General features: G+C 43.8%; 1 protein-coding gene across 2 annotated transcripts in view; it reads left to right on the top strand.

Moving 5' to 3' along the window:
- The window catches only part of PINX1 (PIN2 (TERF1) interacting telomerase inhibitor 1), a 78406-nt gene that overhangs the window by 12858 nt on the left and 39107 nt on the right, over window positions 1-26441 (top strand). Inside the window, exons 5-6 of one of the 2 annotated variants that reach the window (XM_050801112.1) lie at window positions 535-627; window positions 6476-6552. In XM_050801112.1, coding sequence (XP_050657069.1) covers window positions 535-627; window positions 6476-6552 — 170 coding nt within the window. The remainder of the gene's footprint in view (window positions 1-534; window positions 628-6475; window positions 6553-26441) is intronic. The other variant, XM_050801113.1, reaches the window with a different exon arrangement.

Below are 26441 nucleotides of genomic sequence, written 5' to 3'. Positions count from 1 at the left end.
AGGTGGAGTCGTATGATGTGTTTTTCTAGATGGAACTCTTTGACTAAGCACAGCACCCTGGAGTTCGTCCTGGCCGTTGCAGTGGCAGCGGCCGCTCCTCTTCACTGTGGAGTGGTATTCCACTGCAAGGATGGCCCAGGGCTTGCTCGGCTGTTCATGCATATTCACATGTTGAAGGACTTGGGCGTGATTTCGGTATTTTGCTGATGAATAAGGCTAATATGAACATTTGTGTCTAGGTTTTTGTGTGAACACAAGTTTTCATTTCTTCCTCAAGGGTTTTCTAAATTTCTGGAGGGCAGCTTGGCCTGATCCATAGTATGCAAATTAAGGAAATATTTCTAATCATTTGACCGGTAGAAAGAAAACAGATCCAGCAGAAGGGTGCTATTGCAGAGGAAAGAAATGAAAGAGTTCAATCATAAATGATATGGTTCCTAAAATTTTCTTTAAAGACTATCCACTGTTAGGAGAATAAATGAGATTGGATTACAAAGACTTTAATGTATTTTTTTTTCTTCTTTTTTTTTTAAGATTCCTCAGACAAGAAGGAAAAGAAATCTTTTAGCCTTGAGGAAAAGTCCAAAATCTCCAAAAACCGTGTTCACTATATGAAATTCACAAAAGGTAAGATTAAGCATTTCTTTACTTGTTGAAATCTGTGTGTTTGTCCTAAGTTGCTTGAAGCATTTTAGCTCTTGGCCAACAGTGACTTCATGCTTTATGGACAGCCCGACTGAATTGCTCTGAAACGGTGCTGGAGTCTTCACGTTGTCCGTAGTGTGCCTGAAGATCTTGTTAGAATTCAGATCTGGGAGATTTGAGATGGGATCCAGGTTAGGCTTTAGAGTGGGAACAAATCCTGCGGCTGAGCTGAAAAATGGAATCAGCTTATATTTAGAGGAAAAAGGGACTTTATGTAGCTAGGTCAGAAAATAATTTTTATTTCCTGCCCAACATTTTTAGCTGCATTGTGTTTTTTCACAGCTGAGTGTTGGTGTTAAATAGCTCTTAATATGCCAAGTTAGAGAATTATGCTCTATGTTGAGACCTCCAGTGTGATAAAGCACACTCCCTGGTTGACCCTTTATTCCACGTAATTTATCTGTTTCACAGCGTAGGCATTCCATGGTCATTGCCGAGTTGGGTAGAAAGCCGTTTGAGAACTGGGTGAGAATCCCTATTCCTTCATCACCACCTCCCCAGCCCCTTCCCAGTGTGAAATCATTTGTGCATGCGGTTGTCCTCTTCAGCCACTAGGTGGCGGTCTTGCATTGGAAAGAAACAATTTAACTTAATCGCATCAACTCCCCAGTTGTTTGCCTGTAGAACAGTATCATGAATTAGAAACCTACTTATTACATAGTATACATAAGAAGCATGATGATGATGCTGATGCTGTCATATCTAGTCTCTACCTGTGGTTCTTTCCTGGGAGGTTGGATGTGTTTTACCTCGATATGCCAGGAAAAGCACATCTCTTTGCTTTGGTCTTCTATGAATGTCATGCATATCAAGGCATTGCTGGGAAGCTGTTAACTTGTAGAACCAGCCTGGATAGCAGTGGGAGCTGGAATTCCCACTACTTTGAAGTATTGATGATGTTTTTCATTTGGGGCCAGGAGCCCAAAAGTAAGGACTGGGTTTGGTTGAGGTGAGAGGCCGTGGCAGAGCTGAGTGAATCAGGGCTTGTGTGCAGGGAGAGGCTGGGCCTCCCTTCTCTCATCAGCAGCCGTGGCTCTTCCGCTTCATCCCTTCTTTCTCTCACGTGGAACTTTCTTGGCTGTCACCTGTATCCCTTCTGACTGGGGTTCTTCTCCACCCCAGCCTGCTACGGATCAGAATATAGGCTTCGTTGGCCCTCAGTCCTTTTGAGGAGAGGGTAAATGCTCACTTCATACTCAATCCCTGAAATAGCACTTCTGTTTTCATTAGACTGTAGAAAAAAGCAAGATCACAGAAGGTGCTGTTGCAGAGCAAATTAATAAAACTCAGTGAGCTGTAACTTTCGGATGGTGTGGCAGCATTTTACGCTTTCACTTTTACAGGTAGAATCTTCTGATTTTCCTTTGGTGCCAGACTGCATGCATGATTTCATCTGAAGCATTTGCTGAGGCTGGGATAAGCCTCTGTAATCTGCTTTAATCTAATGGATGCCGGGAGCATCTGCTTTCTATTTCTAGTTAAGCCACTCCTTTGCTGGGTGACCCTGTCAGACTGCTGGGTGACTTGTGCCTTCGTTTTCTGTCTTCCAGCGATGGTTCTGTATCTATTAGCCTTGCCTGGGAAGAAGGGGGAGTCAGTATGCAGAACAGACAGAGTCCCGGATCTATTGTCAGATTGCAGAGAGTAGCTGGAGTGGAGACGGGAAGGACATGCAGACTGGGCCTATGTAGGAAAGAGAGAAGGAAGCACAAGTCCAGGGAGTGAAGAAAAGAATGGTTTACCATCTGGCTTTTCAGTCCTCGGTGCAAGCTTATTTTAAAGTTTCCTCTAGGGTGCACTATCTTAGATCACAGAAAATCTGACTCTGGCCATTACTCGCTTAGACAAGTCACCTACCCATTTCCCTTCAGACTCAGTTTCCTCTTTTGTAAAATGTGGATACATTTTGTTAAGTTCTAAGGTAGGTTCTGTTTTATGATTTATAAGAAGTGACCCATTTATGGAACTTTTGCTTTTTCAGCATTATAGACCATAAAGATTTTCACCAATGGGCATGCTCATAATGACAGTAACTCATTCACTTAGTTGATGAGGATGATTCATATTATCACTCATGTATGGTCCAGGAAATCAAACAGGAAGATGGAAATTTTACATAGCTTGGTAAGAGCTACTGCCTACATATTGGCTTTATCATTATTTTTATTTTTATTTTGAGACAGGATCTCACTCTGTTGCCCAGGCTGGAGCACAGAGGCACAATCTCAGCTCACTGCGGACTTGACCTTCTGGGCTCAAGTGATCCTCCTGCCTTAGCCTCCCAAAGTGCTGGGACTACAGGTGGGAGCCACTGCACCTGGCTGGTTATATCTTTTTAGTTCTGATATATAATTATTCCTTTCCCTGGTCCTGAGTTTATCATTCTAACTTGAGCTAATTTATTGTATAATTTTAAAAGTCGGTTTTATCCATGCTTATTTAAAAGCCCAACTCCAGCTTGGTTTGTGAGTTTTTTTTTTTAATTTAAAAGATGTCTGCAGATAGAGGCTATATCTGCAGAGGGGAAAATGTCAATCGATACAAAGCCATTTTTGAGGTTTTCTGGTGAAAATGGTGAGATGTTGGCAGGAGAGCAGTGCTTCCTCCCCTCAGTTATGCAGTCGTTGGATGAAAGTTGCATAAACTGTAATTGTGCAGCTTTATCCTGGGAATCTTGCAGACTTCTTATTCCTGTGAGAGTTTGGGCTCTTTTATGTGCTTCTTAAACAAGGAAACGACATGCCTAACGCGTGTTCAGGTGTTCAGGTGCTCAGCTTCCTGGTCAGGAAATACAGAATTGGTATTCACAGCGCAGTCAGCCCCGCCCCTCAGTCGCACACTGGTGGTGAGGAGCATTCAGTTTCCTCTTCTGATTCTTTTGACATTTAAATAAATATCAAGTAGCACCTTGTAGGCTTTTTGAAAATTCTGACTCTTATTATTGGTTATTAGGGTCTGACCTGTGTCACCCACACTGACTCTTCTCACTTTCCTGGTTTACAGTGGCTTTTAGTGGAGTTACCCTTATCTTCTGCCCTCAGCTGACTGCCAGTCCTGTGTGTTTGCAATTAAAAAAAAAATAAAAATAAAAGTATTTCATTTTATTTGTCCTTCTTGATTGAATAATGAAAATGAATTTTCTAAACAATCAAAGCTACCTATATAAACCCTAAGTGTTTTTTATTTTAGCAAACATTTTCCTCGCCCTTTGCCGCTTTACTCTTGGCAGCTCAACTCTGCTTTTCCGCGGAGTTGGTTTTTCGAGCCTCAGTTCTAATACAGCTTGTTGGGTTATTGCTAAACTGGTTCCAAATCATCTTGATTCCTAAGTTCTCGTGTCTATAAAAGTTTTAGTTGCCTCCCATGTGGACTTCTTGGTATTGTAAATGTGTCTGACTATAGCAGTAATTTTCCTCCCTTCCCAGTAGCTACTCTGATAGACTGGGAGACTGATAATCATGATTATTAGACAACAGCTAAAACGACCCTAAATAGAGCGTTCTTCCCTGAAAGCACCTGCTCATCCTTGCAGGAACTTGCAGTCTGACCCTCGGAGGCCTTTCTTACTGGTTCTGCAAATGTCATGCATTGAAGACTAATGGATGAACCAAATCCAGATAGATCTGTTTCCTATCCCGTTTTCTTAATTGTCGTTTTCTCTAAGTTTGTCAACAGTATTTTGTATGATTTGACCATAATTCAGAATTGAAACAAATAAGCTTTTTAAATACGTTTTAAATGTGTGGTATTTATTCACAAGTGGCCATAATTTCCTAGTGTTTATAAGCTTTCCATCAGGACCATTAATTAGTAACAGTCTCAAGGTCACTTCCATCTTCACCTTTTTATCCACCTTTTATATTCCTTTCCACTGGTCTCTGACTCTTCTTTCTCCTCTGTGTTCTTGTTTTCCAGATCAAATCCAGAGCAAAGCCTGTAACAATCCTGGTTTCTACACTTATTTAAGTGAACTTTGCTAAAGGATAAAAATTTCTGATACAAGAATCCATCATCAAAACTTTAGACACAATTGCACCTTCATTGGTATAGCTTACTGTCTCTGCCAGCTTGACAGTTTCCCCTTTGACTTTCAGATCTGTTTTGAATCTCTGTGTGTTTGTCTTTTGACATCGTATTTTAGAATTGTGATCTTGCATATACCCTCTCTTCCTTAATCCCTCCAGCATTCCTTTTAGTCGAATTCCTATAAAAGAGATCTTAATTTGCATTTTCTAGAGTGTCTGTATTCCAGAGGATAGGTTAGGGATAGATGGCCAGTACACATTTTGAAGTAAGTACAGCTGCCTCTTCTGAAGTACAAATTGTGCTTTGCTTTGGCAAATGGGTTGTGCTGGCAGCAAAGCTGTGAGGACATCTCTACACCTCCGATGAGTGTGTCCACCTCTTTCCGCTACAACCAGTTTTCTTCCCCACTTTCCCGGTTCATTTTTTGCGCTATCTGTGATGTGCTTGTCTATTCTTAAGTAGGTTTTCCCTTGGGTCTTTTTGTGTAGGTCCTATTTAATCATAAATGAGAAGCAGGAGGGCTTAGTGTCAAGCTCAGGTAGGAAGGAGAGCAGCAGGCAGAGCCCAGGGAGCCTGCCCTCCTGGGAGGAACAGGTCATACCGCCTGGGCCACTTCATCTGGTACTGCTGCCTTGGAAACTGGTTTTGGCACCTGGTTTTGCATTAAATTGAAGGGTGTTTTGTTTTTTTAATTTCACGGAGTCACTGAGCAATGTCATATTTAAGTGCCCCAGTGATAGTCAGTGAACTAGAACCTTCTGGGTCACGACATTACTTTGCCAAGTCAGTGTGCTACAGGAAACCAAGAAGACGAGTGAGTCTGTGATGGTGGAACTCGGCTTCCAGTGTGAAACTCACATTCCTGTGTCTGACCCAGAACCTCCCTCGCCCAGAGCCTCAAGCCTTTCCGTGGAGTAGTCACATTTTACAATGCATTCACCACGCCGTTGACAAATGGGGATAGATTTGGCCGACTGCTCACAGAGGATTATTGGGTAGAAGTGGAAATTCAAAGAAGTGAATTTTAAATTAGTTGGTTCGTGGGTTTGAAATTAAAGAGTTTAGTGTTTTAAATAAGAACCATAGAACCATTTAATTTCCTGCTCTCCCTATGTAGCCTTTTATTTAGAGACAATACAGCTAGAGCAGTAAAGAACATTTTAAGAAAAAAAATCTGAAACCTTGTCCCCCTTATACAGTATTTTTTATTTACATATATTCTTTCAAAATGTTTGTTTGTTGAGTTAATTATTAAGCTCCCATATGTCAAATATGATACGTTCTCGAGAATTCATGTGTATATGTGGAGTTGAAGCTATGTATCTAGTAGTATTTTTTAATCTGCATTTCATAATCTTTAAGTAGCTCATGTCTCTGAAGCAAATGAGATCTATTTTTAAATGAGGAACCCAGAGACCCAGGAATTGCACCTTGAGGGCATAGCGGGAGTAGAGTGAGCTGTAGAATTTAGCTTTCCTTGCAGTCAGTATGCTCTGGGTTGTTTCTATAATTAAGTGAATGTCAAGAGTTCTGGTTCTAAAATATTTACTTGTTTTTAAAATTTAATTAATTTTGTTTACTAATGGAAGAGTTGTAATGAAACAGTGGGTAGAAAGTCAGTAGTTACAAAGTTGTTTCTTTCTTTCCCAAAAGCCATTTTCCTTTGAGGTGCTGCATAACTCATATCTGTGCTCCTTCTTTTAGGAAGAGCGGTCTCACTGAAAGCATCATATTGTTTTTCTAGGGAAGGATCTATCATCTCGGAGCAAAACAGATCTTGACTGCATTTTTGGGAAAAGACAGAGTAAGAAGACTCCCGAGGTATAAAGCCCAGTACAGTGTCTGTGTTCCGCTTTAATACTGTCTGATTTTCACCTGTGTATGGGACTGTTTCTATCTAGGACTAGTACTTTTCCGACAAAGTTTCCAAAACAATTTGGAGGCTTCATACACACCCTAGATATGATCCCTTTAATAATATTAGTGGGTAGATAATGTTTTATAAGGAATCTTAAGAAAAAGAGTGTTACCTGGTTTTTGGCTTTTGTTCTTTTGGTTTTGGTGTGAGAACTAGATTAAACTTGGGGAAGAATACCCATTGCCGTTATAATCGGAGGGAAAATATCTCTTCCATGGCCGAAGAGGGAGGGATTTTGTCTGTTCTGCTCCAACTGCGTTACTCCGTTTGGAATGGAGGTGGGAGGAAGCATGTCACCTTCATTCTCTAGAACCAGCCTGTTCCATTCTAACAGCATCTGAGACAGCGCTAGATCAGCACCATCTGTAAGGGGGTTCGATGGGGTGTTTCCGCTATTATTCAATATTTTTGCTTTACAACTGGAAGAAAAGGATGGGGTGACTAAATTGTACCCTTAATGGAATAACTCCATAATTTATCATTCTAATTATTAAATTGGGCTGTATAATATTGCAAAGAATTTTTTGTGCTGTTTTTAAGTGTAAGAGACAGCCCTGGATATAGTTTGCGATATATTAGGATTTTGAAATACGGTTTTCTGAAGATAACAGGCTAAAAATACTTAGAACTGATATTGTCTAAGAAAATCTGGAACATATGGTTGTGACCACTGTTACTCAGCTAACCTGGTATGTTGTACTGATGTTCTTTTATTGGTTCCTAGCCAGGGCCTTTGGTGACCAGAGAGCAAAAAAGAAGACTTGGTTTATTAATTCCTGGCATTTTTCCAGACTGACAGAAATCTTTATTTCTAGGGTGGTAGATATTTGTTTTTTTTTTTTTTTTTTTTTGAGACGGAGTCTCACGCTGTTGCCCAGGCTGGAGTGCAGTGGTGCGATCTCGGCTCACTGCAAGCTCCGCCTCCTGGGTTCACGCCATTCTCCTGCCTCAGCCTCCTGAGTAGCTAGGACTACAGGCGCCCGCCACCGCGCCCGGCTAATTTTTTGTATTTTTAATAGTAATAATTTTTAGAGAGTTCAGAATTACCAGTGGTTAGAAGTCTTGTTTGGTGATTCCCTGTGCAGATTGGGACTAAATTCCCTGGTATCTTAGCCCTTGTCTGCCCCTGTACCCTCAGCAGATGGAAACAGCAGGCTGGGAAAGGATACCTGGCTTTGGTGCCTGTGTGGACTGTGCTGAGTCACGGGATAGGCAGTGGTCACTAGGGAGACGCTCTCTGACATCACGCCAGGCTGGCTGCCCCTTCACAAGGGGCTGCTGGAAAGAGCCATGGTCAGACAGGCTGGCTTCTGGTTGCAACTCTGCCCTCAGTGCCCACCGTGAGACCTGGACTAGGCCACTCTTCCTTGTTCACTGAGGACATGGCCTCTGGCTTATCCTAGCCTCCCCTCCAACCCCTCCTCCTTGACTCAGTTGTCTCCGTGTCCTCAGGAAGCAATGGAATTCCAGTCCCGTGCCTCTTGCACTCCATCTCCTTTGGTGTGCCCAACAGCTGCCCCTACCCCACGATCACAGCCTGAGCCTTTGCATCAACTCCACATCCCTCCCACACCTTGAGATAACCCCCATCTCCCCAGCCCCGTGGGGCGCACGGTGCCTTCTGCACTGGTGCTTCCACATCCCCGCACACTGACCCTCTCTCTTCTCCCTGCCGCCCACTCACCACCCCCAGCCTTTGCCCTCCCGGACACCCTCTTTGAAAAGGTACAGTTGAACAGATCGGGGCGGGGGGGAATATTACTTGTCGGCTTTTGTAGAACTTTAAGAGAATTTATGTGGTTGGTGCAGAAAGCTGTTAGTTGTCAGAGATCAGAGGTTTCTGATCCTCTGGCAGATTTCTGTTTGAGAATTTATTTGTGTTGGGTGCCTTGAGATTTTCAGCACTATGTGGTGTTACTTGACTCTGGTGGCTAAGTCATGTTAAAGTGAGACACCCACCTGTGTTTGAGGAGCTTCAGAAGCAGTTCCCTAACGCTAGCCCCCGGGAAAATCTCTTTTGGTCCAGTTGGTGTGGAGATGATCAACCTTGATGCAACATGGTGTTTTGTGCAAGATTTCCGTTAGTCACATCTTTCTCTCTCTTCCAGTTCAGTGTTTTCTTCCAGTGATGAATTTAGGTCCTACCTATTCATGAGGCAGTCTTCTACCAGGCCCTGCTCTCTGTCTGTAGCCATAGTTCTCAGCAAGGTTGCCCTGGCATTGCCTAATGAGCTTTAAACAAACGCTAATGCCAGGGTCCTGCCCAAGACCGATTAAATTAAATCTTGGGTCAGGGCCCAGGTATCTGTATTACAAAAAGAGAAAAATTAAACAAAAATTTTTTTTCAATACCTCCCCAACTGTTCCAGCAGTTATTCTGACGTTCGATAAGGAGCGAGGGTTGAGAACCCAGGGAGAGCCTGCCATGCAGCTGTACTGAGAGCTTCTGGCTTTGGGGTCGTGAGTGACCCTGAGGACAGAGCTCCTCAAGTCCTGCCATGTACACAGGGCTTCCTTGTCAAACTGCAGATCCCGACTCAGGAAGCCTGGGCAGGGGCTGAGAGCCTGCACGGACTCATCCGAGGAGCTCCCAGGTGACACTGTTGCTGGCCCGTGTGCCACACTGAGGAGGTTGGGCCTAGACAGTATTTTCCATTAGACGTTTGCCCGCATGTGTGCAGAAAACAGAATCTATTTAAATGTTATCACATTTAAGACAAACAGAATATTCTTTCTATAAAGCAAAATGACCTCTAAATTTATCTTTGACATCCATGTGGATTTTCATATGTTAAGTTTGCTTTTATTGAGTATACTGGTACCTTCCTTGAGTAGACTATTGCTAAGAAACCTTACCTTGTTAGTTACAACAGCCCTTATAGTCAAAGGCAGGAGGCCTTTGATCAGATCTGTTTGAAAATACAACCTCTTTCAGCTCCCATCTTCAGTGGGCGGGAATACTGCATGTTGTTGCTTCGCTTGACTCTCATAGCTGCGTCGGCCTGGATTTGTATTTGGCATTGCAGAGGCCAAGGTGTTGCTGGAGGCCACCTACCTCCAGAGTCCTGGAAACCATGGTAGTGCGGGCCGTTAAGGTAGCAGTAGCTCTGTGGGTGCTCTAGTTAGGTGCTGACGCTGATCTGTCTTCAGCATCCCGAGTTCCAGAACCTTGGCGTTAACCACATTCTTGGCTTGGGTAACAGCATCACCCTTGCATTAAGCGAAGCCTACTGATTTTAATTTCTATAGCTCCTGACTGCCATCGTAGAATTCCAATTTTATTAAGCACCTGTGTGCCAAATCCTCTGCTGGATTTTTCTCATTTCATCCTTGCAGCAATCCTGTCACGTAGGCGTCAGCATCCCCTCTGTAGCAGTGAGGAAACGGAAACACAGAGAGAATTGTTAGAACACTCCAAAATGGCACACGTGGGCTTTAAATCTGTGTCCCTCCAATTTCAAAATCAGCCTTCTTTCTCCTATACCGCAGTTCTGCCGAAGTTAATGAACTCTGTCACATTTTAACAAAAAATCTACATTGAAGGGGATTAGTTAGGCCTTAGCAGCTTCTGTTGAGCTTCATCAGAGACACCAGTGGTTGATGCTGTATTGTAACTTTGTGGGAAAATGATTGGCTGTTCCTATTTTGTAGAAAATAATGGTTTAAATTTCAAAAGTTCTTTGTTACCTGTAGTCAGAGGTGAGCTGTTAGGGTTGAGAAGCATGTAACTAGGTGTCTGGACCAGCCTGGGGAATGACTTGACTTCCTTGTTGGGGCTGGAGGCTGAATTAAGAAAGAACTTGAGCATGTGGAGCATTGATGTTGTGTTGCTTGTGTATTTTTTCATCTCTCTATTGAACTGGATGATCTGAATATATTTATATCCAAGAAACATCTGCAGCCCTTGATTAATAGTCATGAGGGTTTTTTCCTTAACTTTTTATAGATTAACAGGATGTTGCAAAGATAGTAGAGGGGTTCCGTGTACCCTTCATCTGGTTTTCCCCAGTGGTTACATCTTACCTAACTGCAGTACAGGATGATGAAACCAGGAAATGGGCATTGGTACCATCTGCTCATATAGCTCTGTGCCCCTTTATCACATTTGTGGATTGTGTAACCATTATTATCTCAGTGAAGATCCTGAACTATTTCATTACCACCTGAACTAATAGTTCAGTGAAGATCCTGAACTCTTTCATGCTAACCCCAATCATAGTTGCATACCCTTCCAGCACTGCCCGTGATCCTGGCAACCACTGCTGCCGACAGAATTGTCTGACTAGGAGTGGAATATCGTGTGTACAGACCACATGGTCTCTCAGTTTGACGCTGAGGCTGCTGAGATCTGCAGGGGTCACTACCCAGTGCTAAAGGCCGGTTGTCGTTTCCATGATCTACTTCCTGCACTTAGCCAAGCTCAGTGTTATTTTCTATTTTATGAGTCTTTAGAGAACTCCTTATAGAGATCAAATCAGTTGACATCTTTAAAGTTCACTCCAATTGATTAAATCATTACTTAGTAACTTCAGAGGTATGTTAAACTGTGAAGTGATATATAAGTACAAAGTGGTATTGTGACAGTTTTGTCATCTGTAGCGTGCTGGTATTGGAGAGCTCATGGTGTTGGCAGTGTCTCAGGGTAAACTCACTGTAGTAAGTTTGTGACCTCCTTTAAATTGCATGCAAAATGTGGAATTTTCGAAGATGTCCTTGGTCCAAAAAGAAGCATTAAAATCTAAGACTATGCATTTAAAAGTCTTCATTCAAAAAAAAAAAAATCACTTAAAATGTAAAATTCCTTTGTGAGCATAGTAGGAATGAACTTTGTTTGTGTAGTGGAACAAACTATGCCAAGTGAAGAATGTGTTCTCTTAATTATTTTGAATATAATGTATAGAAATGAAAAGAAAATTACATCAAAACGAAACAGCAACAATCCAAGCTAAATGCAAGATTTCTAGGACATGTTTATGAAACTTAAATCATGCTTTCTGTCCTCTCTCTGACCTTTTTGTGTCTAATGAAGAAACTGCTAGCTGGGCGCAGTGGCTCACGCCTATAATCCCAACATTTTGGAAGGCCGAGACAGGAGGATTGCCTGAGCTCAGGAGTTTGAAATCAGCTTGGGCAATGTAGTGAGACACCGTCTCTACAAAAAATTTTTAAAAATTAGCCAGGCTCAGTTGCATCCACCTGTAGTCTCAGCTACTCAGGAGGCTGGAGATGGGAGGTTGCTTGAGTCTAGGAGATTGAGGCTGCAGTGAGCTATGATCATGCCACTGCACTCCAGCCTGGGTAACAGAGCGAGACCCTGTCTCAAAAAAACAAAGAAAAAGAAGAAATTGCTTCACTGTGTTTTACATGTGGGCTTTTTCATTTGTGGCGTACACTGGCCAGCGAACACCTTAGAGAGGATTTGTGTTCTTATTTCTAGGCCCCTAGCATGCGACTGGCTCTAGTCGCTGGCACATGGTAGGGATTCAGTCAGTTGAAGCCTCATCATTCATCTCTTTTTAAAAATGGACTTTGTCACCATAAAAATCACGGTTTGTATAGCGTCATCATTGATATTTGAAATGTCTTTTCCTTTTGAAATGTTCTAATCGATAAGTATTTCTTCTCTGAGAGTAGGAAATATTCATAATCTACATTGCACGCCATGCACAATCTACTTGTGGGTTCTGGAGAAAGGATTATTGAATAAATGTTCGCTCACACCATTTTATGTTTTTAAAAATCAACCCAGTTTGCCAGAAACTGGCTTTCAGACCTTGCATTTCACTCTGGAATAGTTTTTCACAGCTCTGGCTGTTTTTCTTTGCTCAGAAGATAAAGCATTCCTATTGCTTGAAGGACTCTCCTCTAACTTTATTGGTGCTTAGTACTTCCTCCAGACACAGAAGTTGTCAGGAGGTGCTGTTTCCCCGCTGAATCCTTCTATTCAGAAGTACTGGCTTCAATGGTGAAAGATCATCATGAACTGCCAATTGCTCAGAAAACTTCTCATAAACTGTTCTGTGTGGGGACGGCTGGTTGCACATTTCTAATTTCCAAGTTCTTCCTTTTCCCACCATCTTTGTTGTATATTGATTGGAAGATAATAACTCTGGTTTGGAGTGCACCTAAATTGGAGATGTATGCACTTTCTATGGAGACAAAGAAATGATCGAAGATAATGAATTGAGATTCCCAGGGCCCCTTGGGACCTGCGGCAGTACTTGTGCTGGCCAGTGCCTGCCAGGGCCTGTGTACATAAGTGTGTGTCTTTTCTCACTTGGTTTGCAATTTGAAGTTGGAGACACTGAAAAACAAATTCCATCAGTTCCTATCTGGTTGAACTTCCTGCTACTCTTTTTTTTTTCCTCTCTCATTTTTTTCCCTCCCCCACCTTCCCAGTTTCCTTCCTCTCTCCAGCTCATTTCCGGATTGAGCCTTATCACTAGAGAAAATACTCCGAAACCGGAGTGAGGATGGAGAATGTGTCACCAGCATTCTCACTTCGTTTCTCTGTTTAGCATGCTTCTGGCATGGGCTCCTGGCGAAATAATTGTCCATTTCTTCACCTCTCTAGCCTGATTGAATTAGAACCCTCATGAGAGTTACACTCTCCCAGGATACCAAATCAATAATCATTTTCTTTGAAATTCTTCTGCTGACTTTTGCTTTTTGAAGCAAAGCATGACTTCTTTGCAGTTTGTATTCCTTTCTCACTTCTCTTTGTCAGTCCCCCTTTTTTCCCCATTGCTTGCTGATTATCCAGTCTGAAAACGAATTCCAAGCAGACGCTTCTGTTTTGCTTGGTGGAATTCATGAGGTATCTTGGACCATTCATTTTTCTGGTTGGATTCAATGCCTTAAGTTCCTCATGGAGAAGATCATTGAGAAGAGTCTTTATTGCCTTAATTTTTCAAGTGCCTTTTAATTGAAGGGCATTTCTCCTTTTGTTTTGAATTTTTATACTGATACCCAATGTTTATGGTTAGGTGAGTTTCATGAGGGCTTTGCATGGAATCCCCCTTCCTGTACCCATCGCTCTGCCCACCCTCCCCCTGCTCCACATCTGGACACCAAAGTAATCTTTTAATTAAAAACCTTTTAGTTAGGGAGAAATATAAGCCCACAAACAAGACAAATAATACACTTGAGTTCCAAAATTCACTTTTTCCCAACAGTGATGACCTTAGTAATTCTTGTCATCGTTTTGACCATTGATAACAGAATCCTGATTCAAAATGATCTCTTTTAGCTGGGACAGTTGGCCAAAACATTTTCACTGCTTTAAGGTGAAAGTTTATGAAGATACGTACAGTCTCATTTAGTTCTAGAAAGATCTAACTTGGTAGCAGCTAGATGAAAATTAGTTAGAAGGTAGGACATGTATCCTGACCATAAGTTTAACCTAAGCCAAATTATATCCTGTGGCACCTGTCCTGAGTGCAGGCTGGGCTGTGCCAGGGAGGCTGTGCCCACTTGCTGAAAGCAACAGACTTGTAACTTGTGTTCCTCACAAGTGACTGTGCTTTAACAGCTCTTTGGGGACCTGGGGGTCATGTTTTCAAAGAGTACATTCAGAGAATGGCCTTCAGGGACAATGGCGCCTGGAAAGCATGTTATGTACAGAAACAGATGGAAGAATTGGGTATAGTTACCAGGGTGACAGTTTGGACAAAGGAAGAACTAGCACTGACTGATGAAATTCATAGAAAGGTAACAACTCAGGAAAAGGAAGCAGCCTGCATGGGCTGGCAGAGCCGCTGGGCACAGTGCACGCCTCCTGGGAGTGCCCTGTGCAGGTTCTGGTACCAGGCAAGAGTCCCAGCTAAATGCATTCAAGCCCTTCCAGTTCTGTCCTTCTCTCATTCTGGAGTAAAGAGAAGATGTGAAATGATCCCATTTGAAACGGTGCTGGCAGGTTTAAGACTTGAAGTTTTACGTTTTCCTCGACAACAAAGAAGAGAACATTACTTGGATTCTTGATTCTTACATACTTGAGCAATTTTGGCTTTATCTACTTACGCCGTTTATCCAGTAGACGAATGTGAAAGGGTCTTGATGTGTGCAAACAAGAGATCAAATAGACTTTAGGTAAAATAGCAAGTCATCTGTCTTAGCAGATTCAAGACTTGAAAGAGCAACTGGAACTGTGGAGTATCAAGGCGAAGTTACTTTCACCTTGGGTAGGGTGTTCCTATTTTATCTGTAAACTCAGATATCTATAAATGAGTCTTGAGTTATATGTTTGTGTAGCAGATTCTGTTTTCCAAAGATGGCGTCAGCGATACCTCCCATTCCACATGCTCTTCTAGGTGGGCCCGTACTGCCTCCGCACTAGGCGGTGGAGTCTGGTCCCCTCCCCTCTACCTGGGCAGGCCTGGAACTTGCTTGTAGCCAAGACAGTCTAGCAGTAGGGTGCCAGGTGACTTCTGAGGCCTCATTGGCTGGAAAACTTGCTCTTGAAGCTTTCATGTAAATAGTCCAGCTGCCCCGAGCCCCAAGCTGTGAGGAGGCCCAGTGCCCAGGCAAGCCCCCATGGAGAGACCATGAGCAGTAAGTTATGCAGGCTCCCTGAGTGTGCCTGGCCAGCTCCTGGGTCTGCCGGCTCTTCCCACCTTTTGACAATATCCGCGTGAGAGACCCTGAGCCAGGGTTGCCCAGCCCAGCCCTTCTTAATTGCTAACCCACAGAAATAGGGTGAACAGGGAAATGGCTGTTATGTTTGAAGCCACTGAGTGTCAGGATGGTTTGTTGTGTAGATAACTGAAATGGCTGTCTCAGGATTTGTCTTCCTGTGGTTCTGTGATTAGACATTGATACCTGGTATCAAACATATATACCTGGTAGAACCATCTGAGCCAGTAGAAGGAGGAAATCAGGTCATCTAATGAATGTTCTACTCTGGTTTCTTCTAAAGGGCAACTCACTCAGGGCCATATAGTGTTGTGAATAGGCACTTGAGAGTTTCATATGCCTGCCTTTGAGCCCAAGAGTAGTTTGAAGACTGCGTGATTTGGGGCAAGTTATTTAACCTCTCTGAGCCCCAGCTGCTTCATTTGTAAATGGGGATAATAAAAGATCCAGGGAAGATTAAATGATAAGCCACGTAAAACTCTTAGTTAGCTGCTGCTGCTGAGACCACCGTCATCACAGTCAGCATCAACACTCTCACAGTTTAAAATAGCCAGTAATAATTTCTGTGAAACATCCTTTAGAACTGAGAAAATTATATCTATGTGTGCATAGTCACAATATTTGGTATAAACCTACTGAGTAAACGGGGTCATTGCTGAGAAGCACGTCCTTCTCAAAGTCCTCTAGTGAAGTGACTCCTGCCCGCCGTTTTGCCATTACGGCAATGGCACAGGACTTCCTAACGCATCAATTTTGTTTAATTGATGTTGAAGATAAGTAATGACTAAGGCAATAACCTTCTAATGCCATGTTCTCTGCAGTTTTGGGTGGAAGTACAGACCTTGGTCACTTGTTTTCCTTCACAGTAGTGAGCGCCCGCTGACAGGCTCGGTGGTTCCCTAGTTGACTGCCTACCTTCCCTCAGGAGGCTGGGATCTCCGTAAGGGCAGGAATTTTTATATTTCCTCGTATCTAGAACTATGCCTGGCATGGAGTGGGTTCTCAGTAAGGTTCTTGCTGAATTGAATTCATTTGTTGAAATATGCCTTAAACATGTGGGGGCAAAGGCAGGGAGCTGCTAATGCTCACTGAGTCTGTCAGGAGACATAGACACACAGAAGAATTGGAAATTGAGCTAGGCCTGAAGGGTGGCAGTTCTCTCGCTGGACAAGGCATCAAAAGGCAGAAGCAGCATGAGCCATGACTCGTCCTGGCCTCAAACACAAATGCCAGTGGTGTCCCGGAGTATAACTAGCCATGTGGAAGTCATCGTTAAATCAGTTGGGAAGGAAGGAAACAGTGGTGTCTTGTCTGAAGGCTTCTGATATGGTTTGGAGGTGTGTCCCCTCCAAACCCCATGCTGGATTGTCATCCCCAGTGTCGGAGGTGTGGCCCGGTGGGAGGTGTTTGGGTTGTAGGGACGGATCCCTCACACATGACTTGATATCCTCATGGTAATGAATGAGTTCTCTTAGTTCACATGAGATCTGGTTGTTTAAGAGCCTGGCACCTCCTCCTGCCATCTCGCCATGTGATGGGCTGGCTCCCCCTTCTCCTTCCACCATGATTGGAAGCTTCCCAAGGCCTCGCCAGGAGCAGATGCCAGTGGCACACCTCTTGCAACCTGCGGAACTGTGAGCCAAAATCAAACCTCTTTACTTTATAAATTACCCAGCCTCAGGTATTTCTTTATAGCAGCACAAAAACAGACTAACACAGCTTCCAAGATTCATAAAATTAGAATGATGAATGAGGATGGTGATGATAAAGTGTGTGACTGCATAGCAAAGACCAGCTCCTTAGACCCGCCTTGGTGACTATTGTCAGTGGACGTGTTGAAGATGTGCTTCTTGTCCTGGATATGTGAATATTCCCATCTGTCCTCCTCTTGAACTTCTACTTCTTTGTGTTTTCAGTGCCCTCACAGCATAGGGACAGGTAAGAAGCTTAGAGAACCTGCAGTGCAGTGGGATATTGGCTGGGGGAGTGACTTTGGTGTGAATAGTGCTTGAGGTGGATTACTCACAGCCTCTTCCAATTCAGAGTGCAGGGAAAATCAGCCCCGTGAGTAAGAAGCATTACAGAGCTAGATTTTCTATTGAGCACAGCTTTTGATAAAAGGAAGAGGAGCTAGGTATTGACTTTTGGGGGCCTGTTCTATCAGTGGTCTGTAAATCAACAGATAAATTATTGCTCTTCAGAAGCAGGAAGGCTACTCTTTGGCTCGAAGACATGTGTGCCTTTCTTTTACTTGTTTTTTCTTTTTATTGGTAGAGGACCTTCCCTCCAGCCACTTGCTCCTTAGGGGTTTTGTTAAGGACTGAAGGGGAACTGAAGGGAGCTCTTTTGATTTATCTTCTGTTCTTTCCTTTTGGTCACTCCACAAGGCTGAAATAGCCGAGTTGGCTTTAATGTGTCGCCATTAGAGACCAAGCATTAGCTGAAATAAACCATCATATCTCACAATGAAAAATGTCCCCTGATTGGCTAATTAATCAGTCAAAGGGGAATGACATGGCTCTCGGCTTGAGGGACTCTGCTAGAGAGAAACAGGCTGTTGATAAATGGTTTTCCGAGAAATTCATATATCAAGGAAACTTAGTCATTTTTTAACTACAGTTTGTGTGACTGCAATTTTTTTTTCCAACTTTTCCTTTTCTGCTGCTCTTGCTGTTTAGGCTGTGTTTTTGTGTTGTTGATAGAAAAATATAGGATTTTTAGATATGAGAAAATAAATGCTTCCTACTTATTCATGTCAGTTAGGCTGATTGGTTTTGAGTATCTAGGTTTACCAATAGGTGAAAATCAGATCGTTTTTCCCAAGATGAAATTATCTTTTCCTGGCTTCCTTGCGAGTTAAGATCTCCAGATTCTGGTCCATACTGCGTGAGTTAAAATCCTGGGTCCATCAGTTGCTAGCACTGTACTACTGGACACGCCATGTAACCTCTCTGTACTTTAATTTTCTTTTTTTTTTTTTTTTTGTTGTTGAGACGGAGTCTCGCTCTGTCGCCCAGGCTGGAGTGCTGTGGCTGGATCTCAGCTCACTGCAAACTCCGCCTCCCGGGTTTATGCCATTCTCCTGCCTCAGCCTCCCGAGTAGCCGGGACTACAGGCGCCTGCCATCTCGCCCAGCTAGTTTTTTTTTGTATTTTTTTAGTAGAGACGGGGTTTCACCAGGTTAGCCAGGATGGTCTCGATCTCCTGACCTCGTGATCCCCCGGTCTCGGCCTCCCAAAGTGCTGGGATTACAGGCTTGAGCCACCGCGCCTGGCCTGTACTTTAATTTTCATATCTTAAAACAGGGATAATAGTAATATCATCTATAAGGCAGAATTAAATGAGATCACCTGTAAAGCATTTGAACAATGACTCATACAAAGAGAGTATGTGTTAAATGCTTGTTATTTTTTAATCAAAGTAATATATGCACCTAGTTGTAAAAAAATTAAGCTCCACCAAACAGCTTTTAAAGAAAGAGCATTCTGTAGTCATCCGTGCCACTTCACCTCACAAGCCTCCTCCCTACAGCACTTTCAATTCTTCTTCAGTTATTTGGTATTTACCTTCATATTTTAGAATAATAACTTGCATTGACATTTTTCAACGTTGTAATTTTTAAAATGTGGACTTCTATTTTGGTAGATTAAGATCTGGGCCTTTACACCACTCAAACTACTGATGGTATTGTATAATAATTAGTGAATTTGTTATTTGGGGTTTATATTTTTATTGCTATGTAAATATCGTACCCTGCTAAGCCAAACAGTGTGCAATAATAACATTTCCTGTAACAATTTTTGGTTTTCTGATGGGAAACAAAAGCATTCTATATATCTGTGTGATTTTCTTTTTTCCCTCTAGACCCTCTGGTAGCCTCTTAATATAAAACTTGCAGAGTATCAGCTGCATCAGATCATCTGTCGGCTGGATCTGTCTCCCAAGAGACCTCTCCTAAGATTTCTGCCTCCTGGCTCCCTCAGGACTGGTTGCTGGCTCCGCCACTTCCCTGGCCTCCTGGACTTTTCCCCAGCCTTGCTCTTTTTAGCTCCTCTGTCTCCTCACTCATCTTCTGCAGCTTTCTGAGAAGGGCCCAGATCTGAAAATCTCTATTAATACCATGGCAGATGGTCTGGGTATAGAATTCTGAGTTGAAAATCATTTTCCTTCAGCATTTTGAAGGTATTAGCTAGTGTCTTTTGATAGCCATTGTTACAGTTCTTACTTTAGTCCTTTGCACAGACCTGTTTATCTCATTTTCAGGAGGTTTTAGAATCTTAACATGTTCAGATTCTAAAACCTCATGGGAATATGAGTTGGTTGGGGGTTTTTACTTACCAGGCACTTGGTAGAACTTTCAATATGAAGATTCATGTCCTTTCTTGAGTTCTGGAAAATTAGCTCTTTCATAATTTTTTCCCCTCTGTTTTTTTTTTTTCTTTTAATTATACTTTAAGTTCTAGAGTACATGTGCATAACGTGCAGGTTTGTTACATATGTATACTTGTGCCATGTTGGTGTGCTGCACCCATCAACTCATCAGCACCCATCAACTCGTCATTTACATCAGGTATAACTCCCAATGCAATCCCTCCTCCCTCCCCGCTCCCCGTGATAGGCCCCGGTGTGTGATGTTCCCCTTCCCGAGTCCAAGTGATCTCATTGTTCAGTTCCCACCTATGAGTGAGAACATGCGGTGTTTGGTTTTCTGTTCTTGCGATAGTTTGCTGAGAATGATGGTTTCCAGCTGCATCCATGTCCCTACAAAGGACACAAACTCATCCTTTTTTATGGCTGCATAGTATTCCATGGTGTATATGTGCCACATTTTCTTAATCCAGTCTGTCACTGATGGACATTTGGGTTGATTCCAAGTCTTTGCTATTGTGAATAGTGTGGCAATAAACATACGTGTGCATGTGTCTTTATAGCAGCATGATTTATAATCCTTTGGGTATATACTCAGTAATGGGATGGCTGGGTCATATGGTACTTCTAGTTCTAGATCCTTGAGGAATCGCCATACTGTTTTCCATAATGGTTGAACTAGTTTACAATCCCACCAACAGTGTAAAAGTGTTCCTATTTCTCCACATCCTCTCCAGCACCTGTTGTTTTCTGACTTTTTAATGATTGCCATTCTAACTGGTGTGAGATGGTATCTCATTGTGGTTTTGATTTGCATTTCTCTGATGGCCAGTGATGATGAGCATTTTTTCATGTGTCTGTTGGCTGTATGAATGTCCTCTTTTGAGAAATGTCTATTCATATCCTTTGCCCACTTTTTGATGGGGTTGTTTTCCCCTCTGTTTTGTCAGGAAGCCAGTAGTTGCACTGACATCTTGAATTCCTCCTCAGATTTTCCTTTTGTCTCCAATTTTTCTGTATCTTTGTTCTACTTTGGTGGGGGTGGGTGGGGGGCATTTTCTTGGTTTTTATTTTCCAACCTTTTTATTATAAGGTAAGTTTTGCTGTCATATTTTTAATTTTGAAGAGCTGTGTCTTACTATCTCATTGTTTGTTGTTTTTTAATAATGTCCTGTTCTTGTGTCATGGATACAACCATATATTACCCGGCCTCTGGAGGCATTGTGTTTTTCACAGATTCGTAGATTGTTTTTCTGTCTTTGTCCTCTGAGTTCCTCTTTTCTTTTGGTTTTGGTTTGCTGCCTTCATGACGAAGGATTTCCCCGACATAGTCCGATGATCCTTTGCTGTCCACTCTGATTTAACAGTCAATTAATGAAGAGCCAGTTGGAAGCTGTTTGCAGAGGCAGGCTTCTCAGATGGGGAATTGGCCATTTCCTTAGGGAACCCCCGGATGTCAGAGTCGGCGGGTCTTTCTGTCAGTGGGTCTTGGCTTCTCTAGAGAAGCCATCTCGCTGGGCCCATGGACCTGGGCTCTGGTGGACAAGAGGGAGGTCCTCCTACATGCCCTGGCCTCCCCGCTGTCAGGAGCGCCTCCTCTGCCCTCCGCTGCATCCCAGGTCCTGCTGGCGGAACCTCTGGGGGTCAGTTTTTCCAGGGATTATACTTTCTGTTGCCTCACATGTTTCTCTTGTAGAGGAAACACTGCTGTTCGCCACTCAGGAAAGTGGTTGGGTCATTAGGCTCAGCAAATCATTATTGAAGGAAAAGAGTGGAGAAAGAGTAAGAGAAAACCCTTTCAATTCAAAAGAAATATTTATTTTAAAGTGTAACAACCCTTTTTCTCATCCATCAATTCCAAAATGTTATAAACTATTTTATCTCAATAGATGTGGGAGGGGTGGGAGTGGTTGCTCTTTTCAAATCCTAGCCCTGGCATCATTCCCATTTTAAAACATAAACAGAAAACACAAAAACTTACTATGTTTGCTCCTCAGATTGACATCCTTATGAGTTGTATTTAAGTAGGGCCGTGGTCTCATGCAGACCTCTCCCCTACACGTGCGTCCACGAGCTCTGGCTGCAGCCTGTCAGATCCAAGCCTGAAGAAAGCTGAGAAAGCCCCCGCTGTGCAGTGAAGGAGATAGTGCTCTGTCCTCCCCTCAGCACTAGTGTGGCCTCTTCCTGTGCTCTGTCCTCCTCCCCTCAGCACTAGTGTGGCCTCTTCCTGTGCTCTGTCCTCCTCCCCTCAGCACTAGTGTGGCCTCTTCCTGTGGTCTACCTCCCCCTCAGCACTAGTATGGCCTCTTCCTGTGCTCTGCCTCCCCTCAGCACTAGTGTGGCCTCTTCCTGTGCTGTGTCCTCCCCTCAGCACTAGTGTGGCCTCTTCCTGTTCTCTGTCCTCCCCTCAGCACTAGTGTGGCCTCTTCCTGTGCTCTGTCCTCCTCCCCTCAGCACTAGTGTGGCCTCTTCCTGTGTTCTGCCTCTCCCTCAGCACTAGTGTGGCCTCTTCCTGTGCTCTGTCCTCCCCTCAGCACTAGTGTGGCCTCTTCCTGTGCTCAGTCCTCCTCCCCTCAGCACTAGTGTGGCCTCTTCCTGTGCTCTGTCCTCCTCCCCTCAGCACTAATGTGGCCTCTTCCTGTGTTCTGCCTCTCCCTCAGCACTAGTGTGGCCTCTTCCTGTGCTCTGTCCTCCTCCCCTCAGCACTAATGTGGCCTCTTCCTGTGTTCTGCCTCTCCCTCAGCACTAGTGTGGCCTCTTCCTGTGCTCTGTCCTCCTCCCCTCAGCACTAGTGTGGCCTCTTCCTGTGCTCTGTCCTCCTCCCCTCAGCACTAGTGTGGCCTCTTCCTGTGCTCTGTCCTCCTCCCCTCAGCACTAGTGTGGCCTCTTCCTGTGTTCTGCCTCTCCCTCAGCACTAGTGTGGCCTCTTCCTGTGCTCCGTCCTCCTCCCCTCAGCACTAGTGTGGCCTCTTCCTGTGTTCTGCCTCTCCCTCAGCACTAGTGTGGCCTCTTCCTGTGCTCTGTCCTCCTCCCCTCAGCACTAGTGTGGCCTCTTCCTGTGCTCTGTCCTCCTCCCCTCAGCACTAGTGTGGCCTCTTCCTGTGCTCTGTCCTCCTCCCCTCAGCACTAGTGTGGCCTCTTCCTGTGCTCTGCCTCTCCCTCAGCACTAGTATGGCCTCTTCCTGTGCTCTGCCTCCCCTCAGCACTAGTGTGGCCTCTTCCTGTGCTCTGTCCTCCCCTCAGCACTAGTGTGGCCTCTTCCTGTGCTCTGTCCTCCTCCCCTCAGCACTAGTGTGGCCTCTTCCTGTGTTCTGCCTCTCCCTCAGCACTAGTGTGGCCTCTTCCTGTGCTCTCTCCCCTCAGCACTAGTGTGGCCTCTTCCTGTGCTCTGTCCTCCTCCCCTCAGCACTAATGTGGCCTCTTCCTGTGTTCTGCCTCTCCCTCAGCACTAGTGTGGCCTCTTCCTGTGCTCTGTCCTCCTCCCCTCAGCACTAGTGTGGCCTCTTCCTGTGCTCTGTCCTCCTCCCCTCAGCACTAGTGTGGCCTCTTCCTGTGCTCTGTCCTCCTCCCCTCAGCACTAGTGTGGCCTCTTCCTGTGTTCTGCCTCTCCCTCAGCACTAGTGTGGCCTCTTCCTGTGCTCCGTCCTCCTCCCCTCAGCACTAGTGTGGCCTCTTCCTGTGCTCTGCCTCTCCCTCAGCACTAGTGTGGCCTCTTCCTGTGCTCTGTCCTCCTCCCCTCAGCACTAGTGTGGCCTCTTCCTGTGCTCTGTCCTCCTCCCCTCAGCACTAGTGTGGCCTCTTCCTGTGCTCTGTCCTCCTCCCCTCAGCACTAGTGTGGCCTCTTCCTGTGCTCTGCCTCTCCCTCAGCACTAGTGTGGCCTCTTCCTGTGCTCTGCCTCCTCCCCTCAGCATTAGTGTGGCCTCTTACTGTGGTCTGCCTCCTCCCCTCAGCACTAGTGTGGCCTCTTCCTGTGCTCTGCCTCCTCCCCTCAGCACTAGTGTGGCCTCTTCCTGTGCTCTGCCTCCCCTCAGCACTAGTGTGGCCCCTTCCGGCAAGTTAAGCATGAATCTTCCAAGTACTCTGGTTGTCTAAAGTATATCATGGAAATACGCCATTCCTAACTTATCTTACTGAAACATGGGGTGGGTTGCAGAAAGTGCTCTGAGCCTCCATAAATACATGCTGGTCGTTATTACCCTGACGTGGATGTCTTTTGCATGTGCCTCCTGTAGCCAACAGGCTGTCTCTGGTGGATGGTTCCTCCAAGCACACCCTGCAGGAGGTTGTACCAGGTCAGATACGTTGCCCCTGGCTCCATTTTCCTTTCCCACAGAAAGAATGTGAGGTGTTCTGCCAGGAGAGACAGGCCTCACCTATTGCAGGTTTGCCTTTCTTAGTAATAATAACTGCCCTATTGGGAAAGATTAGTGGAAACTATAGTTGTGATGTGGGAGAGAAAAGAGGAATGAGCTGAGTGCCACCAGTCTTCACTTCAGTCCGAGGTCTGTTGGCAGCTCCCTTTGTAGTGTTAAGCCAAGTCTTCTTGGGTCCTTCTTGAGTTTTCGATTAAAGCATAGACAGGGTCACTTCCTGTGAGAATGATGGTGAGTGGATTAAACCCATACCTAGAGTTGTGGGGGGAAAAGTACAAGCACTAAGCACATTTTTTATCATTGGATATCTTACTTACCTAGAGTTGTTGGATCTTAAGTGTGATCTGCGATTTATTTTTTTCTTTTGACATCACCAGGGCCTGCTGATTTTGTGTTTTTAACACCTCCAGCATCCATCCTACTTTTTCATTCCTTCCAATGAAACCATTCCTAATCATCATGACCCAAAATTATAATCCTAAGTGGCCTTCGCAGCCCCATTGTTTCCTGCTTGCAGGGCATCCTTTCAGAGCATTTTTGAGAGCTTATTCTCAAAATCGGCTCTTCTCCAGTGTTCCTGTCCCATGTCAGCAGTGTCCAGTGTATGACAGATGCAGCTCCCTTAATGCACACACCAGACCCTTGCCCAGCTCACGCTAACCTGCTTCCCTGATGCTGATGCTTGCTGGCTCCTGGTACAGACCTCCCGGGACTCTTCTCACCCAGCTCTGTCACCCAGTCTGCTGCTGCCTCTTTTAGGACCCTGACTACGTTCTGGCTCATTATTTTATTTGGCAGGTTTTTATTAAATACTTCTGTGCTAGGCGCTGTTCTAGGCTCTGGTGATGCGAGTCACTGCCCCCAGCGGCTAACACCGCAGTGACATCTTCATGGAAGGTTTCCTCTTCTCCATCCTGCCTCTCACTGTGCTCTGCCTTGGTCTGAATTTGCTGATTACCGTCTGTTGCCTTGCGTGCTGTCCTTTCAACAGTGTGTCTTCCTCTTCTACCCATATGACAGAAGCCATGCCTTTGTCCCTTCATAGGCCCTGGCTCAGGGTCATTAGTAGTTGCTCACTGGGTAACTAGGTAACTATGAGTTCATTGGTGTAGTTAAAATGATAGCTGGTTTGAACTTCTTTAATACTCATGGGAATCAAGGGTAGTTTTATATTGCAAGTTGATTTCCTTGCTTCTTAATTGATAGCCCTATGAAAGAATTATTAAGTTTCTGCTTCCTACTAAAATCCAGACACATTATCCACTATACTAAGAGTTATACTAAAAAAAAGTATATACTAAGTGTATACTAAAAAAAAGTGTATACTAAGAGTTATACACTTTCATAGTAAATCTGTTTTCAACAGAAAAAGAGTATTTTTCAGCTTAATAAAGAACCTACTGTTTATGGTTCAGCCTTGGTACCACAGAGGTAGAACAATCAGACCTTGTGTGCTCCTGACATAATGCAGTATAAATCTGAACTCTTCTTGCCAAAAAGCTGAAGCTAAATCTAATCAAATCTCTAAAAGTATTTTTCATTCACAGAAAATACAAGTTGTAGAGATGCAATCTTAGAAGGAAACAAACAAAAATCCAAAATATGGGACAGAACTCAAGACAATTGACCCAATTCCTACAAGTCAGTGGAATGAAAAAAAAATATGGGATTGTGGGAAAGAATAGGGCGTGGTAACTAGAAAAACCCTAGAAGATACAAGTATCACACGCTATTATAGACCTTATTTATGAGCTGATTTGAACCATAAAAAGACACCCGGAGCTGGCGAGGAAATCTGATTGTAGATCGTATTAGATGCCAAGAAATTATTATCTGTTTGGTTAGATGTGCTAATGGCACTGTGATTGTGTAAGGAAATTTCCATACTTTTTAATGGTTTTTACTGCAGCATTCAGGATGAAATGACTTGATATCTGGGATTCACCTTAAAATACTTTAGCAAAGAACAAAGCAATGATGTAACAGTGTGATAAACTTTGTTAATTGTTGATAGGAATATTAGGGTTCACTAATATTTTTGTACATTTGAAATTTTTCACACAATAAAAAAGTTTTTTTAATCTACTAATAATACGTTAACATTTATTTAGTCCCACCACAGAAATGGTTTAATTTTGTGTGACATTTAAGTTCACAATGTCATGGTCATCCTGCAAGTGTGAAGTTGTTAGTGTTCAATTTATTTTTGCCCTCATACGTCCTAGTTTATTTCTTCCTTAAATCCCTTCAATAAGTCTTCTTGCTGTGTGTACTAATATTAATAGAAGTCAGGGCTGGAAGCAAACAAAGAGAAGAAAGATAGTTGTCCCAAGAGAATCCATATCTCGGTTCTTTCCTGGAATATAATTCCCCAGTCTTCTGAGCAGAGCACCCTATCTCCCACCTCGGAGGACTGGCA

This window comes from Macaca thibetana, chromosome 8 (assembly GCF_024542745.1).
Source record: "Macaca thibetana thibetana isolate TM-01 chromosome 8, ASM2454274v1, whole genome shotgun sequence".
Classification (NCBI taxonomy): domain Eukaryota; kingdom Metazoa; phylum Chordata; class Mammalia; order Primates; family Cercopithecidae; genus Macaca; species Macaca thibetana.
Note: the sequence above shows the minus strand (reverse complement) of the source record. Positions and strands in the feature narration are given on the sequence as shown.